Source organism: Drosophila santomea, chromosome 2L (assembly GCF_016746245.2).
Source record: "Drosophila santomea strain STO CAGO 1482 chromosome 2L, Prin_Dsan_1.1, whole genome shotgun sequence".
NCBI lineage: Eukaryota > Metazoa > Arthropoda > Insecta > Diptera > Drosophilidae > Drosophila > Drosophila santomea.
In genome coordinates, this window is record NC_053016.2 from 22,158,522 (window position 1) to 22,172,938 (window position 14,417).

At 41.7% G+C, this 14,417-nt stretch overlaps 1 protein-coding gene across 1 annotated transcript; it reads left to right on the forward strand.

Annotated features, from left to right (window-relative positions):
* Positions 1-1,000: 1,000 nt before the first annotated feature.
* On the forward strand, positions 1,001-3,509 carry LOC120456410 (probable protein phosphatase CG10417). The gene is made up of 4 exons (XM_039643245.1): positions 1,001-1,496; positions 1,555-2,439; positions 2,504-3,034; positions 3,088-3,509. The coding sequence occupies exons 1-4, from the start codon at positions 1,386-1,388 to the stop codon at positions 3,463-3,465; spliced, it is 1,905 nt and encodes a 634-aa protein (XP_039499179.1). The 5' UTR covers positions 1,001-1,385; the 3' UTR covers positions 3,466-3,509.
* Positions 3,510-14,417: the final 10,908 nt, after the last annotated feature.

Consider the following 14,417-nt stretch of genomic DNA (forward strand, 5'->3'; position numbering starts at 1 on the left):
AGCCCTTTTAATCATGGCTGTCCAAGGCTCTAAGCCACGAAAAAGACAATCTCTCTATGTCCTGAATCGTAAAGAAAGGAGCCCCTACATTTGTCTTACGCCTTCAAATTTTATTGAAGCCAAGCCCTTCAACTAATACATTCGGCCAACTGTCGCCAACAATTTTAAGCTGAAACTAAGCTGGCAAAATTCAAGCAAACGCAATTGTAAAGGTCATCAGGGAGCAATTGAAGCCAAACAAGAGAGAACGCTATAGTCGAGTTCCCCGACTAACTGATACCCGTTACTCAGCTAATGGAAGTGCAAAGGAGGCTCTTCAACACTGACAGTTTTTGCGGTTTGTGGGCGTGGCAGCATGGGTTAACAAACTTGCGCTGCGTTTATGTCTCTGGAGTCTACATGCTGAATCTCTATTTTCTAGCTTTTATAGTTATTGAAATCTCGACGTTCATATGGACGGACAAACGGACGGACAGACAGATATAGCCAGATCGACTCGGCTATTGATCCTGATCAAGAATATTTATACTTTATATGGAAACGTTTCCTGTTACATTCTTTTCAACGAATCTAGTATACCCTTTTACTTTATGAGTACCGGGTAGCTCGCAATATGCTAATACAAAATTAATGATAGGTAATAATATTTGAATTTTCCGTAATCGAGAGCCACACGAGCCCATGGAGATATGCTAACATATTTTTTTAATAAGATTTTTAATTAAACCAGTTTTTAAGATGTAGTTGGATATTAATAACCAAGAACAGTATTTGTCAATGTAAGAATTAAATATATACAACGCGTTGTACGCGTTGCAATGTATCGTATGCACCAATTTTAGCTAAGTAATGGGAAAATAAGATTTTGCTCCGCGTTCCTTTTTCAGCCGTTCCTTTTTAGTCTCTAATGGACCGTCGATATATTAACTGAAATAAGGGGAATACGGTGAAATTTTACGTAAACTTTCCCCGTATTCGATACATATATATATAGAAATCAGAAAATTTCCGATGTGATTATATACAAAGCGTATAAGGTTGAAGATTTCGCAAATAAATTTAGCTCGATTTTATTGTTATTTGCGTTAAATATCTACTTACTGTTTCCCAAAACTCCTACTGAAGCCATACTTCATAATACCTATTTTTACATTTGAAGTAATCAACGTTGACTCAATATACATTATAACGAAATTATAATAAACTTATTTTTGTAACGAAATAAATTTCCGTAAATGTATGCAAGTACCGCATAAGCGGAGGAATTTGTGAATATACCGCTTTCCTTGATAAGGCATCGATATTTTAGCGGTAAATCTGTGATAAAGAACGGGGCGTGACAATTGAGTTGTTAAACTCTTATAATAATTTGAAAAGGTTATAATATGGGAGCGTATTTGTCCCATCCGAAGACAGATAAAACATCTTCAGATCAGTTTAATGATTTGCTAGCCGTTGGAGCTAGCTCTATGCAGGGATGGCGGAACAGTCAAGAGGTAAATTGAGATGTGCTTCTCTAAATAAGAATACTATAACGATTTTGTCATGTTTCAGGATGCACATAACTTTATTTTAAATTTTGACACCAATACATCGTTTTTCGCTGTGTATGATGGACACGGTGGAGCTGAGGTAGCGCAATATTGTGCAGACAAGTTACCAGATTTTCTTAAGAATCTTGAAACCTATAAAGATGGACAATTTGAAGTGGCACTAAAGGAAGCATTTTTGGGATTTGACAAAACACTGCTTGATCCATCGGTAGTCAATATTCTTAAAATATTGGCTGGAGAACATAACTTCGTCGATGCTGAAGCGGAAGATTACGAAGAAGAAGATTTAGCTGAATTGCAAGAGGAAAGCAAATTGCCTCTAAATGAAGTTTTGGAAAAATACAAAGGGCTTCCGCAAGAAGATTTGGATCTTAAGAATTCAAACCACAGAGAAATTTTTAAAATGCACTCTCCATATTTTCGCGGGCGCCGAGCTGCAGCATTAGCTGCCGAAGCGACTAATAAAGCTGTAATGGACCCCTCTGCAAAGCCAGATGGTTCTTCAACTTCCGCAGCAGCGGCTGCATCTGCACTATCCGTCGATGGTGTAGTTATTTCTCGTTATCCGAGCAATGTAGTAAATCCTAAGGCTGCGACTGTTGGCAGTAAGACTAGCAGTATCAACAATTTGTCCGGAAAGAATGCTGCATTAAAAGATGATTCTATTAATGACCAAAATGAGGGATCGAATGGAACAGGTTTTAAGCGAACTTCCAGTAATAGTAAATTATTCGAGACTGGTCCTAACGATATAACCGACATAAACAGTTCCCAAGAGGATGAGTTCACAGACGATGATGCGGACTATGAAGAAAATGACATTGTCAAGAGTCCTGATACTTCATCCGAAAGCTCTGACTGCACAGAAAATGACGGTGACGAAGATGCAAGTTATTAAATCATAAGTAAATATAACATAAATTAAATATAATTAACTTACCTTTCCGCAGGGTAATGAGGATAGTGACGAAGAAGAGACTGATGAAGACCAGATGGCTAATGACAATTTTTGCGCAAATATGATTGAGGAACCTGGCAAAGATAGTGGATGTACTGCAGTTGTATGTTTGTTGCAAGGCCGTGACCTTTACGTGGCAAACGCAGGGGACTCCCGATGTGTTATATCACGCAATGGACTAGCTATTGAAATGAGTATAGACCACAAGCCTGAAGATGACGAAGAAGCCTCACGCATAATAAAGGCAGGTGGTCGTGTCACACTTGATGGACGCGTAAATGGTGGCCTCAATTTGTCTCGTGCCCTTGGAGACCACGCCTATAAAACGAACGGAAGCCTACCAGCTGAGGAACAAATGATATCTGCCCTACCTGACGTTAAAAAGCTAATAATCACCCCAGAGGACGAGTTTATGATACTCGCCTGTGATGGTATTTGGAATTACATGTCCAGTGAGGAAGTCGTAGAATTTGTACGTTGCAGATTAAAAGATAACAAGAAATTGTCAACGATTTGTGAAGAGGTAAAAATACTTACTGTTATCTTATATATATTAATAACCAATGAAAATTTTAGCTTTTTGATAACTGCTTAGCTCCGAATACAATGGGTGATGGAACTGGATGCGACAACATGACTGCTGTAATCGTTCAGTTTAAGAAAAAGCTGCAAGAGCTACAGTCTACCATTCATCCAAATCAAAGTGAAGATAAGTTACTTAAGACATCTGAAAATGTTTCAGATACTATAAATGATAACAGTGCGCCCAAACGCTGCGCATCACAAAATGCTGCTTCTGAAGACGCAATACTTGAAAAATACCACTCTAAACGATTAAAAACTGAACTGGATCCTGCAAAAAATATAAGCAGATCCGCATCACCGAACAGTCAGAATGAAGACCCTGGCAAGAAAGCCATTAAGGAAGTTACTATTACTGTTTCTTCATCCTAATGTTCTTGACATTCGAAAATGCACTCATCTTAATTCACATTTAATCGTAACATGCATTTTAATTTTAGACATATAAGCTTGTGGAGTGAAGTGTGAGAAACTGTGCCACTTTTCAAAATGATGTCGATGACAGGATTATGCAAACAAATATTCTTTAATAAGAACATATAAAAATTATATTTTAAGAAGTACATTTCTTTTTCGTAAATTGCTAACTAAAATCGCAATGAAATAAATCGTTTATTTATAAAGCAAAAATGTTTTATGCTTTATTTATTATGTACTACTTTTTTTAAAATGAAAAAAATATATGGATATAACTTAAAAACTTGTTATTGCAAATTTTAGACTTTTGGATAAACTTGCGCTTGGTAGCAGCGAATGTTTAAGCTGTATTAAAATATTCAAAGTGAAAAATTAATTTACGACCATATCTCTTCTTCGAATTCGCCGTCTCCACTAACCTCCGTCAATCTAGGCGAAAGCATGTTTTTCAAAAATTGAATGTGCCATCGATAAGTTGGCTAAAAAAGTGGCGTGGCCATGTTTTAAAATGTACTGTATTTATAAAGTGATGGAACATTTCTTTAGCAAAACAAACAAAATTTCTTTTATTTTAACATGCTGAAGTGTTTACCCATTTTAGTTAACGAATTCAAGGGTTGTGAACCAATTCAATGCATAAAAATAAAGCCAGAAGTTACAAATAAATCTACATCTGTTGGGTTGTACAGAAATAAAAACGTTTTGGAACTGTTCTGCCAACATTTTGGTTGCCGGTAATCGGTGTTCTCTTGTGCCGACACTGGGCGGTATACCCTACGAGTAACGGGTATAATAATACTCGTAGAGCAAAAGGGTATACTAGATTCGTTTAAAAGTATGTAACTGGTAGAAGGAAGCGTTTCCGACCATATAAAGTATATATATTTTTGATCAGGATCAATAGCCGAGTCGATCTCTTCATCCGTATGAACGCTGAGATCTCAGGAACTACAAAAGCTAGAAAGTTGAGATTAAGCATACAGACCCCAGAGACATAAACAAGTTTGTTGATTCAAGTTGCCACGCACACTCTAACGCCCACAAACCGCAAAAACCGTCATAGTTTAAGACTCTCCTTCGCACTTCCACTAGCTGAGTAACGGGTATCAGATAGTCGGGGAACTCGGCTATAGCGTTCTCTCTTGTTATTGTATAAAAATCATATTTTACCAATAAATAACCTACAACAATAAATCACCTACAACAAATGGGAATTTATAAATACTTGGGTCCTTTCCTTTTTCGAAAGTTTGGTTCTTCAACACACAACTGCCTCGGGTGGCTGCCAAAACGGAAATGACACGCGACAGGCGGGAACCTCGGATCCATTTTCTTATACGCCGGCCCATCTACCACTATTAGTCTGAATAAATGCGTTTTTGAAACAAACGCAATTGCCAGACGAACTGCCGAATTTAGCGCTTCGAAGAACAGGTGCTGAGCAAAAGCTATCAGAAATGATCAGCAAATCGTACAGATTAACAAAAACATCATTACGCAATTCCGCTGGGATAAATTTATCATTAATTAAGACGAGTTATCAATTGAGAAGCATTCGTAAGACCGAAGGGCATTACTTTGTATTGATAAAGAAGCTTTAAAGGAATGGACATTTCCTTTTGCTTTCTGTCGCGAATTGTCTTCCGGATGTCCACATCGAAACAGTTGTCCTCCCATCGCAGGACTCTGTAGGGTTTGTGAGACCGCCAATAAAAGTCGCGAGCCCTACCATCGAATTAACAGGCTAGCGTTACTGGTGAGAACTTCGGAATTTCCTGCTACCGTCTGAATGACCCTGACAGACCCTGTATAAGTTACCTACGCTTATGCCTTTGGGATTTCTGGTAAGCTGTAGTTTCCAGCTGTTGACTTTAACTGACATGTTGATTAAATCTAAACCTTCACTGGCCGGAGTCAATCTAGCATCACCCGGAAATTTATCAGAATTTAGACTGTTTGGCCGACCTGGGACCGTCCAATTGGCACTTGACGTTAAGTTTGCTTGGTATCCTTACCAAGGTCTCTATATTATCCTGAATAGTTCGAGTCATCTGCTGGGTAAATTCAATTAGCAATTCAGTCATGGTGAAGAAGAATATGGAGACTATGCGTGGGCTTCAGGCAGATAAACGCGAAATCCATAAAGGATTTCCCGATGCCACGGATAAACTACATCCTTGACTAACTATGAGAGGCGCGCTTCATAAGCAGTCTAGACCTCAAGGATGGGTATTGGCAAATACCGTTGGAAGAGTCAAGCCGGGGCTTCACGACTTTCACTGTCCCAGGGAAAGGGCTGTTCCAATGTTCCGCAACAGGGCCTGGTGATTGGACCGGAAATGTGCCACATGCCTTTGGGTATCAAGATGACATCATCGTGATTGGCCGCACCCTAGAGGAACACAATAGAAACCTCAGGGAAGTGTTCCGCCGCGTGAAGAACGCGAACCCAAGAATAAACCCAGAGAAATGCCAATTCTTTAAGCAAGAACTTCTGTACCTAGGTTACCTCGTCACAAGCCAAGGGATGGGCACGGACTCAGAGAAGGTAGCAGTCATAGCCCAGCTAGAGCCACCGTCATCGGTCCGCAAGCTGAGGCAATACCTTGGAGTCGCATCTTGGTACAGACGTTTCGTGCACCAGCAAGGAGGAGGTAAAAGCCAGTTTGGTTACCAACCCAGTCTTGGCGTGCCCCGAGGTCACAGGTCACAGAAGATGGCGAAAAGGTGATTTCATACTCCAGCTGGACCCTAAACGGAGCCGAGAAGAACTACTCAACAACAGAGAAGGAGTGCTTGGCAATTGTGTGGGCTATTCGGAAGCTAAAGCCGTACCTTGAAGGCTACCACTTAAATGTTGTGACGGATCATATATATTGTTCATATGGCACTGAAGTGGCTGAACATCATAGAAAGCCCTTCGGGAAGAATTTCCAGATGGGCTTTGTAGCTGCAGCGGTATGACTTCGAGGTCGCATATAGGAAAGGCAGCCACTGCCAGAGTCGGTTTCAGCAGAACCCGAAATGCTGAGAAGAACGCAGGACACAGAGGCCGAAATCCGAGCAGGCATGGTACCGGTCCGAACAGACGTGGGGTTGGCGTGTTGCTGTTCCACAGGCGTTCGCCTTGGGGATCGCAGCCGTTAGCTGCAGTGAGTCTGCGAACGACAACAATTCCCAGCCCAGGTGACGAGCGCCCAACAACGACGGTCCGCGCCACTCAGGACGACGATAGCGCCGAGACAGAGGAACGAGGCCGCTGGACAGGTCATCTAGCTCTACGATGGGAGAGCAGAGTCATCCGGATAATCAGATTCCATTGTAAAGCTAAGTACGAATAAATACCCAAGAAAGATCACGTTATATTATAAATTTGGTGGGACGAACGCACAAAATCTACTGAGCTAGCCGCACGTATTCCGTAGCGAGCAGACCAAATAAATCAGTTAGTTACAACGGTATGGGGTACTTCGGTTGCAATCAAAGTGGATCGGCTAAAGTCGTACGACGTTCCATTGCATTGAACGTCTTGATTGATTTGTTTTGATTTGGTTTGATTCAAGTCATTTGAGGTATACTCAAGTAAAAATATATGAACTGTAGGTATGAAGCGCAAACTAAACGATTCTCATAATAAGGATGTAACTTCAGGAATATATTTATTTATTTATTTACATATATTTATTTTATGGCAGGAAATTTTTATAAATTTAATTTAAAACAAGAGAGAACGCTATAGTCGAGTTCCCCGACTATCTGATACCCGTGACGCAGCTAGTGAAAGTGCGAAGAAGAGTCTTTAACACTGACAGTTTTTGGCGGTTTGTGGGCGTGGCAAAAAGTTTTTTGGCAAATCGATAGAAATTTACCAGTCTAATACAAAAATGAAAAAATATCAAAACATTTTTCAAAAGTGTGGGCGTGGCAGTTTTTGGGCGGTTTGTGGGCGTTAGAGTTGCGTGGCAACATGAATCGACAAATCTCAACTTTCTAGTTTTTGTAGTTCCTGAGATTCCCATTCTCCATATTAAAGCCCTGGCCAGCAGGCCCCTTTTAGCCCGCCTGTCTCACAAATAAATATTTCTATGGAGGATCCTAGTGTAATAATAGTATTTCATTTTTGAAGTTGTGTAATAATAGTAATTCATTTATTGAAAGAGAGATTCAAGACTGATTAAGACTTAATATTCATTAAAGACTCATAGAAGACTGATTGAAGACTGACTTGTACTTGGTCTTGAAGAGTCCAAGCTAGCCAAATGCAATCCGTCTACGCCGGTAGAGACGTTGCTTTGTTCTTATGTACTTAACTTAGGCAGCGAGAGCCCCGCTGTTTGAGAGAGTCATGTGCACATAAAGATCGAGCAGTCGCGCATGGTAATTATGCCGACTCTGGACTTCTGGTCTGAATAGCATTCTGGTGTGGTCAGATTACTAAGCACTCGAGATATGCTTGGGAATTGAAAAGTCTTACATAAACATTGTTGCAAAAATGCTACAATGTGATTGTTCCCAATGTTCTGATTTGATACAGTGCTTATTCGATATGTGTGCACATTATATCTTCCTCCTTTTGGAAAATAACGTAATTTTATGAAGTTATTTTATAATTAAAATTTTTTTTTTTAAGTTTATAGGAAATATACAAAAATTCTTTTTTTTTGCATTTTAAGGACGCCCACAAACCGCCCAAAACTGCCACGCTCACACTTTTAAAAAATGTTTTGATATTTTTTGATTTTTGTATTAGTCTTTTAAATTTCTATCGATTTGCCAAAAAACTTCTTGCCACGCCCACTCTAAAGCCCACAAACCGCCCAAAGCTGCCACGCCCACACTTTTAAAAAATGTTTTGATATTTTTTCATTTTTGTATTAGTCTTGTTGATTTCTATCGATTTGCCAAAAAACTTTTTGCAACGCCCACTCTATCGCCCACATACCGCTAAAAACTCAGTATGGAAATTTCTCCTTTGCACTTCCACCAGATGAGTAACAGGAATCAGTCGGGGAAATCGACTATAGCATTCTCTCTTTTTTTTTTGAATTCGGTAAGGATTTCTTTGGAACTATTGGGCTATTATATTCAGATACAGCTGGTTCTACTATCTTGTCTTCTATTAATTTAGTTACCTTTCTCGATATTTCGGCTTGTTGTGAATGGGGTGATCTGTAGTTCTTAATATAGCTTGGTTCATAATCTCTCAATCTTATCTTTTGTTTGTAAACATCACTGGCTCTGTCTCCAATCCAAAAATATCAGTATATTGTGAACACAGCTTAGTCAACATTTTCTTATGTGCAGATGGAAAGTTTTTCTTTAATCTGCTTAAAATTGATTCGGCTCTTATGAAGTCGTTTAGGTCTGCTATTTTGTAGTTAGTTAATGGTTTTGCTAACGTTTAAAATTGTATTGTTGTTAGTTGTGTTTAGTATTCGGATGTATGTGTTTTTGAATCTGATATCGAATTTCCCACAAAAACACCATCTTCTATTTCCAGATTAGGTATTAGAGTTTGGTTATCCACCGAACATACTTTAATTTGCCTGATAACCTCACAACGAGATGGTATGGTTACCTCAGTGTTAACAATATTATGAAAAATTGGTATTTGTATTGATTGTTTAATATTATTTGGTCTTAGAATGAAAAAATCACTTTCTGTAGTAAAATCTATTTGGCAATTGAATGTTTTTATGAAGACGATTCCAACTATTCCGTCACCAGGGATCGGAAAATTGTCGTCCACACTTAACAGCCGCACGGACCGGTTAGCCCGGTGGGCCGTGAAATTGCAACAATTCAAGTATCGACGCGGGACACAGAACCTGGTCGCCGACGCGCTGTCGCGCCAACCGCTGGCCGCCGTACGACATCCACAGGTGCAAGACAACTCTTCTAAGTTGATTAATAAAATGATGCGAGACAAATACTCTGCGCCGATATCGTGGGACCCCTCCCACGTTCGAAACAAGGAAACACAGTCCTCTTAGGGCAGCCTCAGTAAATGGGTCGAACTTATCCCCATGCGCCGGGCCACTACCTGGAACGAGCCTTTCGGGAACGGATCCTCAGCTGATTCGGTGCCCCGAAGACCCTTGTGTGCGACAAGAAGACCATGATAGCGCAATATCTTGGGGAAACGCCACAGAACACGTGGGACCAGTTGCTACCGGAGATCTCGCTCGCTGTCAACAGCAGCGGATCGGACACAACCGGGTTTAGCCCCGCCTTCCTTGTCCAAGGAGGAGAGTTGCTCTTGCCAAACGCCCTATTCGACGAGGTAATGCCTGGACGAGAACGGCCCCCGGAGGAGAAGAGCCGACATTCAGGCGACGAGAATGGAGAGCAGCACTGAGCTCTTCAGTTCACGTGCGCCAACACGCCCTTTCGAACGCGGCTGAAGGATTCGCCGCGAAACTGGCGGCCCGATTGCGGCGGTAAACTGAAACTGTCTGCCAAACCACACGGGAAACGGGTGAATTGACGCCGATCACCGCCTGCCGGATTCCCCATCGAGGACGACCCGGCCTCCGAGGAGGAGCTTTTCTTACCCTATACATAGGATTAAATTGTAGTTTGTAGGATAATTAGAGCTTAGGATTAATTGGTAGGATTTATTGGTAGGATTTATTGGTAGGATTTATTGGTAGGATTTATTGGTAGGATTTATTGGTAGGATTTATTGGTAGGATTTATTGGTAGGATAATTAGAATAGGACTTGGTAGTATATAAATTAGCGAAAGAGACTAAAGAAAGACCCGTGAAGGGCACCTAGGCTAAGCACTCTGCTCCACACACACCCAGCAACACCGGCCAAGCCCGCAACATACGCGGCTCAGCCCGCAACATAATTGGCCAAGCCCAGCAACACGGCAGCGGCAGAGCCACACGAAGCTATGCACGACATTATCGGCCAAGCCCACAGAGGCAGAGCCACACGAAACTACGCACGACATTATCGGCAGAGCCCACAGCGGCAGAGCCCTCAGCGGCAGAGCCACAGCGACGCAACGCACTACATTATCGGCAGAGCCCACGGTGACGCAACCAGCCGAACCACGATCGTCCGATGCACATGGTAGCTGGCAAGCAGAAGCCCGACGCCGCCACGTGGTTTTCCACCTCGGGCAGAGCGGTCGGATGCTGAGACCGTTGCTGGACGCACCGCCTCGGGCCACTCCCCTGGCGGTGAAAGCGTGTGTGTGTGTAGAGAGACTAACAGGGACCAAGTTCTAGGGAGTTAATTTATTAATAAAACACTGGGAATATATGAGACCGAAAGACCCCGTACGAGACTTACACCCTGGCCCGTGATCAGCATCCTTACAATATCAACTCATCGAAAATACGTTCGATTTTCCACGAAACTAAATGCAATTACTAATGCTTGCATTATTCCTAAATACATAAAATTTTAGGTATTTCTGTGAGAAATGAAAGACGTGTTAGTGTGTAGCGATTTTGATTTTACATGTCCGAAAACTTTGTCCAACACTGAGAGCATCTTCCAATTTTCCACTAGAAGCACAGCTATATTTATTGGAATTTGGCGGTATATAAATGCCCACCCGGCTACAGTCTCGTTATTTTTCGTAACCAGAAAAAATTGCCTGCTAAATCATTGAGCAAGTCCTCTTAATAGAGTTAGGGGTTTAAGCTCAACAACTGAGTAGCATCGTCCGATCTGTGACGTGATCTGTTCCTGTACTGGAGAGAAAACAAATTTTAATTGGCATCTGTGTTTTTCGCGGCGGTTGCCTCGCCTTGGATTCCCAACCACGTGGTTTGCAAAACCTCTGCGAAGGGAATTCTTCCAAGAATTTTCCTTTATCAGGTATGTCGTCGTCTTGCACAAGTGCTCCAACTAAATCCCGCTCTGTTGGCAGTATCAAGTTTTCATCTGGCCACCGGGCCTCTGCAAATACTACCCGGTCCTCCAACTAGCGTTATTTTTCTGCGTAGGTCAATCCCTGGCTACTTATTCGAACAATTGCCTTTCCGGGAGCTATGCCAACATCCCGAAGCCTTCCCTTTCGATTACATTCACTGATTGGACACACTGACCTATCTATGTATATCGGTGCGCAGTAAAACAGCTACCAGAAGTCGGCACCGTGGAATGAGCTAATCCGCACGAGTTACTTTTACCAGCCAGGATCATTTATGAGAAACAAAACCAGGACCGTAGGCGGATAAGTAGTGCAAGTAGTGGTTGCTAGATTATACGGAAGTCGACTTGCGAGAGTGTGTTTCGTAAGGCATTCCTCTTTTCTATATAAAGGTATAATATGAAACTTAAAGACTATGGTCGGGTTGGGTAGAGCAAGCGAGGTTAAAATTCCACCAAACACCTTGCTACAGTTTAGTCTTGCTGCAGTCTGTAAAATTTTTCTGTTTTACTTTGCGAGTTCCGTTTTTTTCAGTTTTGTTCTTTTATCCCTTTTAGTATTGCATTTACAAGCACAGTAACTTATAGTTTCCGTAGGAATCCTAAAAATTAATGTATGTGTTGACAGTTATGAAAGGCAATCTGACCCCTCATATCGCGAAAGAGCTAAGGCACCAGAGGATTCCACCCTTCATTATTCATAACTGAGTAGAAGAGTGGATCCCGAATCACCAGTGCTTGTTTACTGTTATACCTCTCGGTTTCTCATGCTTTAGTCAACCATTACATGCTGGCTGGAAGTGGGCCAATACCTGTGCAAATAAAGGGTATTTATTGGGGGCGCTTTATCTTTGAAATGAAAAAAAATACATGTATGAGAAATATTTGAGAACTTTTTTTATTTGAAAGGTCCATCGACCCTATTATGTATGGAATATGACATCATTCAAATGACCAACACGGCTGCGGTTGGTCAGTTCCGTCGCCTCCGCGCGATATGACCATATGTATATGTATGTATATCCTTTTAAAACCACATGTTGTCCAGATCCATATTCTCGATTTCAGGCAAAAAAAGTTGGCTATCAACGACCGGAATCGCTTACAATTGACGGTGACGGCCACACCATTATCGTTTTAAAAAAAAAAATACGGACCAATCACGGCTCCGGACCAAAATCCGCACCAAACATTCACTTTCTGCTGATGCCACTTGCTGAACCTTGGGTGGATTGGTCTCGTCCAAAATACGGAAAATTTGCTTGTTGACATAGCTGATGAGCTAATAAAAATATTAGTATTAGTAAAACATTTTAAATGGCCTGCAAGTTGCATCGTTGCTTTTACTGGGCATCTGGACCGACTCGCTATTGCGGTATCGTCAGCGAATGTGGACGTTGTTAGCTGGTGGTCTGTTGGGATGTCTGCCGTGTACAGGGTATATAGAATTGGGCCCAGAACACTGCCTTGGGGCACTCCAGCTTCTATGGTACAATCGCTTGAAGTGCTTGAACTGCATCTGACCGCGAACACTCGTTGGTATAGGTAAGAATTTAGAAGCTTATATGAGTTTTGAGGTAGCAGTTTGATTATTTTAAACATAAGTCCATCCAACCATACCCAATCGAATGCTTATGCAACGTCTAAGAATAAAGCTGTGCAATATTCTCGATGTTCAAAAGCAGTGCGAATTTCTGTTGTGATGCGGTTAACCTGCTCAATAGCTCTATGTTTTGCACGAAAACCAAATTAATGCGATGGAAGTGTATTGTGTTTTGAGGTGGGGACTGATACTTAGAAGCAGCGTTGTTTCAAATAACTGGAACTAACAGCTGAGTAAACTTATTGGCCTGTATGATTATGGCTGTGTTTTGTCTTTCCCAGGCTTAGGGAGGGAAACTTAGGGATACTTAGGGAAACTTAGGGATACTTCCACTTTTGAGGGAAGTGTTCAATTTTAGTGATTATGTTGAAGAGCAAGCAGATTTATAGAACTGCACACACTGGGAGCTCGATGATCATTTTTTGGGTTATTAAGTCGATGGGAGTGTGGTTCATGGTTATTAAGTCGAAGCCAGGTGATTTTTCAGTCTTCAGTTGCTCTTTAATGAGCTTGGCCGAACTTCTATGGGGTCTTGTGGTGACAAGTCAGATTCAGTTAAGGGTGGGTGAGTGAATGAGTTAGTGGCTGGATTTGGTTGCAATACTTTTTTGAGAAGTAGGCCTTCAGCGAAAGCCCTGGCTCTGTCCGTGTTACTGCGAGACCAGTTTTCGGTAGAGTTACGAAGGGGTACAACAGTGGGCGTGAGATACTCAATTTACCGTAGTTGTGAGTCCGCTTTTTCGTTCTAAAGCGCTTCTACGCTTCTACGCTTTGCGCCAGGTGATCTGTGCTCCTGCCACTCCCTTCGAAGTCGTCGTTTTTTAGCACTAGCAGTTCAGTATTTCGCCTTGTCATGTTAAACTTTATATTGCATGCGTGGGTGACTTGTGGAGTTGACGCTTTCGCTGCAGAGACTAGTGTTGATTCCAGGTCACCAGTAAACTGATCAATGTCTTGCTTGTTTTCCAAGGGGCTAGAGAGGTCGGTATGGGAAGAAACATATTTTTAGTACCTCTCCCAGTTGGTCCTGTTGCTTGTAAGCCTATACGGCCGCTCGATGTGTTGCAGTTTGTGCAAAATATGAAAAAGTACCGGACAGTGATCAGACGAAAGTTCTGGAAGAGCCTCAGCTGTAATCATTGATTGGGATATCCTTTTGGTGATAGCAAAGTCAATCAGATCTGGTAGCTTCTTATGATCTGGTGGCCAGTATGTAGGCGCTCCCGAGGAAACATAATTAAGCTTCCTTTGCGGTTTAATGATTGCGTTGTACAGCTGCTTTCCTTTAGCGGTCGCTATCCGAGATCCCAAGTACATGTGCATGGCATTCCAGTCGCCAGCTGCAACAAACTTTTTACCAAGCGAGTTGAAAAGTGTTGAGAATTTGTCCTCAGAGATTGTGAAGCGTGGTG

What these genes read in the sequence shown, in the direction of transcription:
- LOC120456410 (XM_039643245.1), top strand. Translation starts at nt 1,386, where the DNA reads ATGGGAGCGTATTTGTCCCATCCGAAGACAGATAAAACATCTTCAGAT. An exon ending in GATGGCGGAACAGTCAAGAG is followed by an intron (nt 1,497 to 1,554) that starts GTAAATTGAGAT and finishes GTCATGTTTCAG; the next exon opens with GATGCACATAACTTTATTTT. An exon ending in TGTCAACGATTTGTGAAGAG is followed by an intron (nt 3,035 to 3,087) that starts GTAAAAATACTT and finishes TGAAAATTTTAG; the next exon opens with CTTTTTGATAACTGCTTAGC.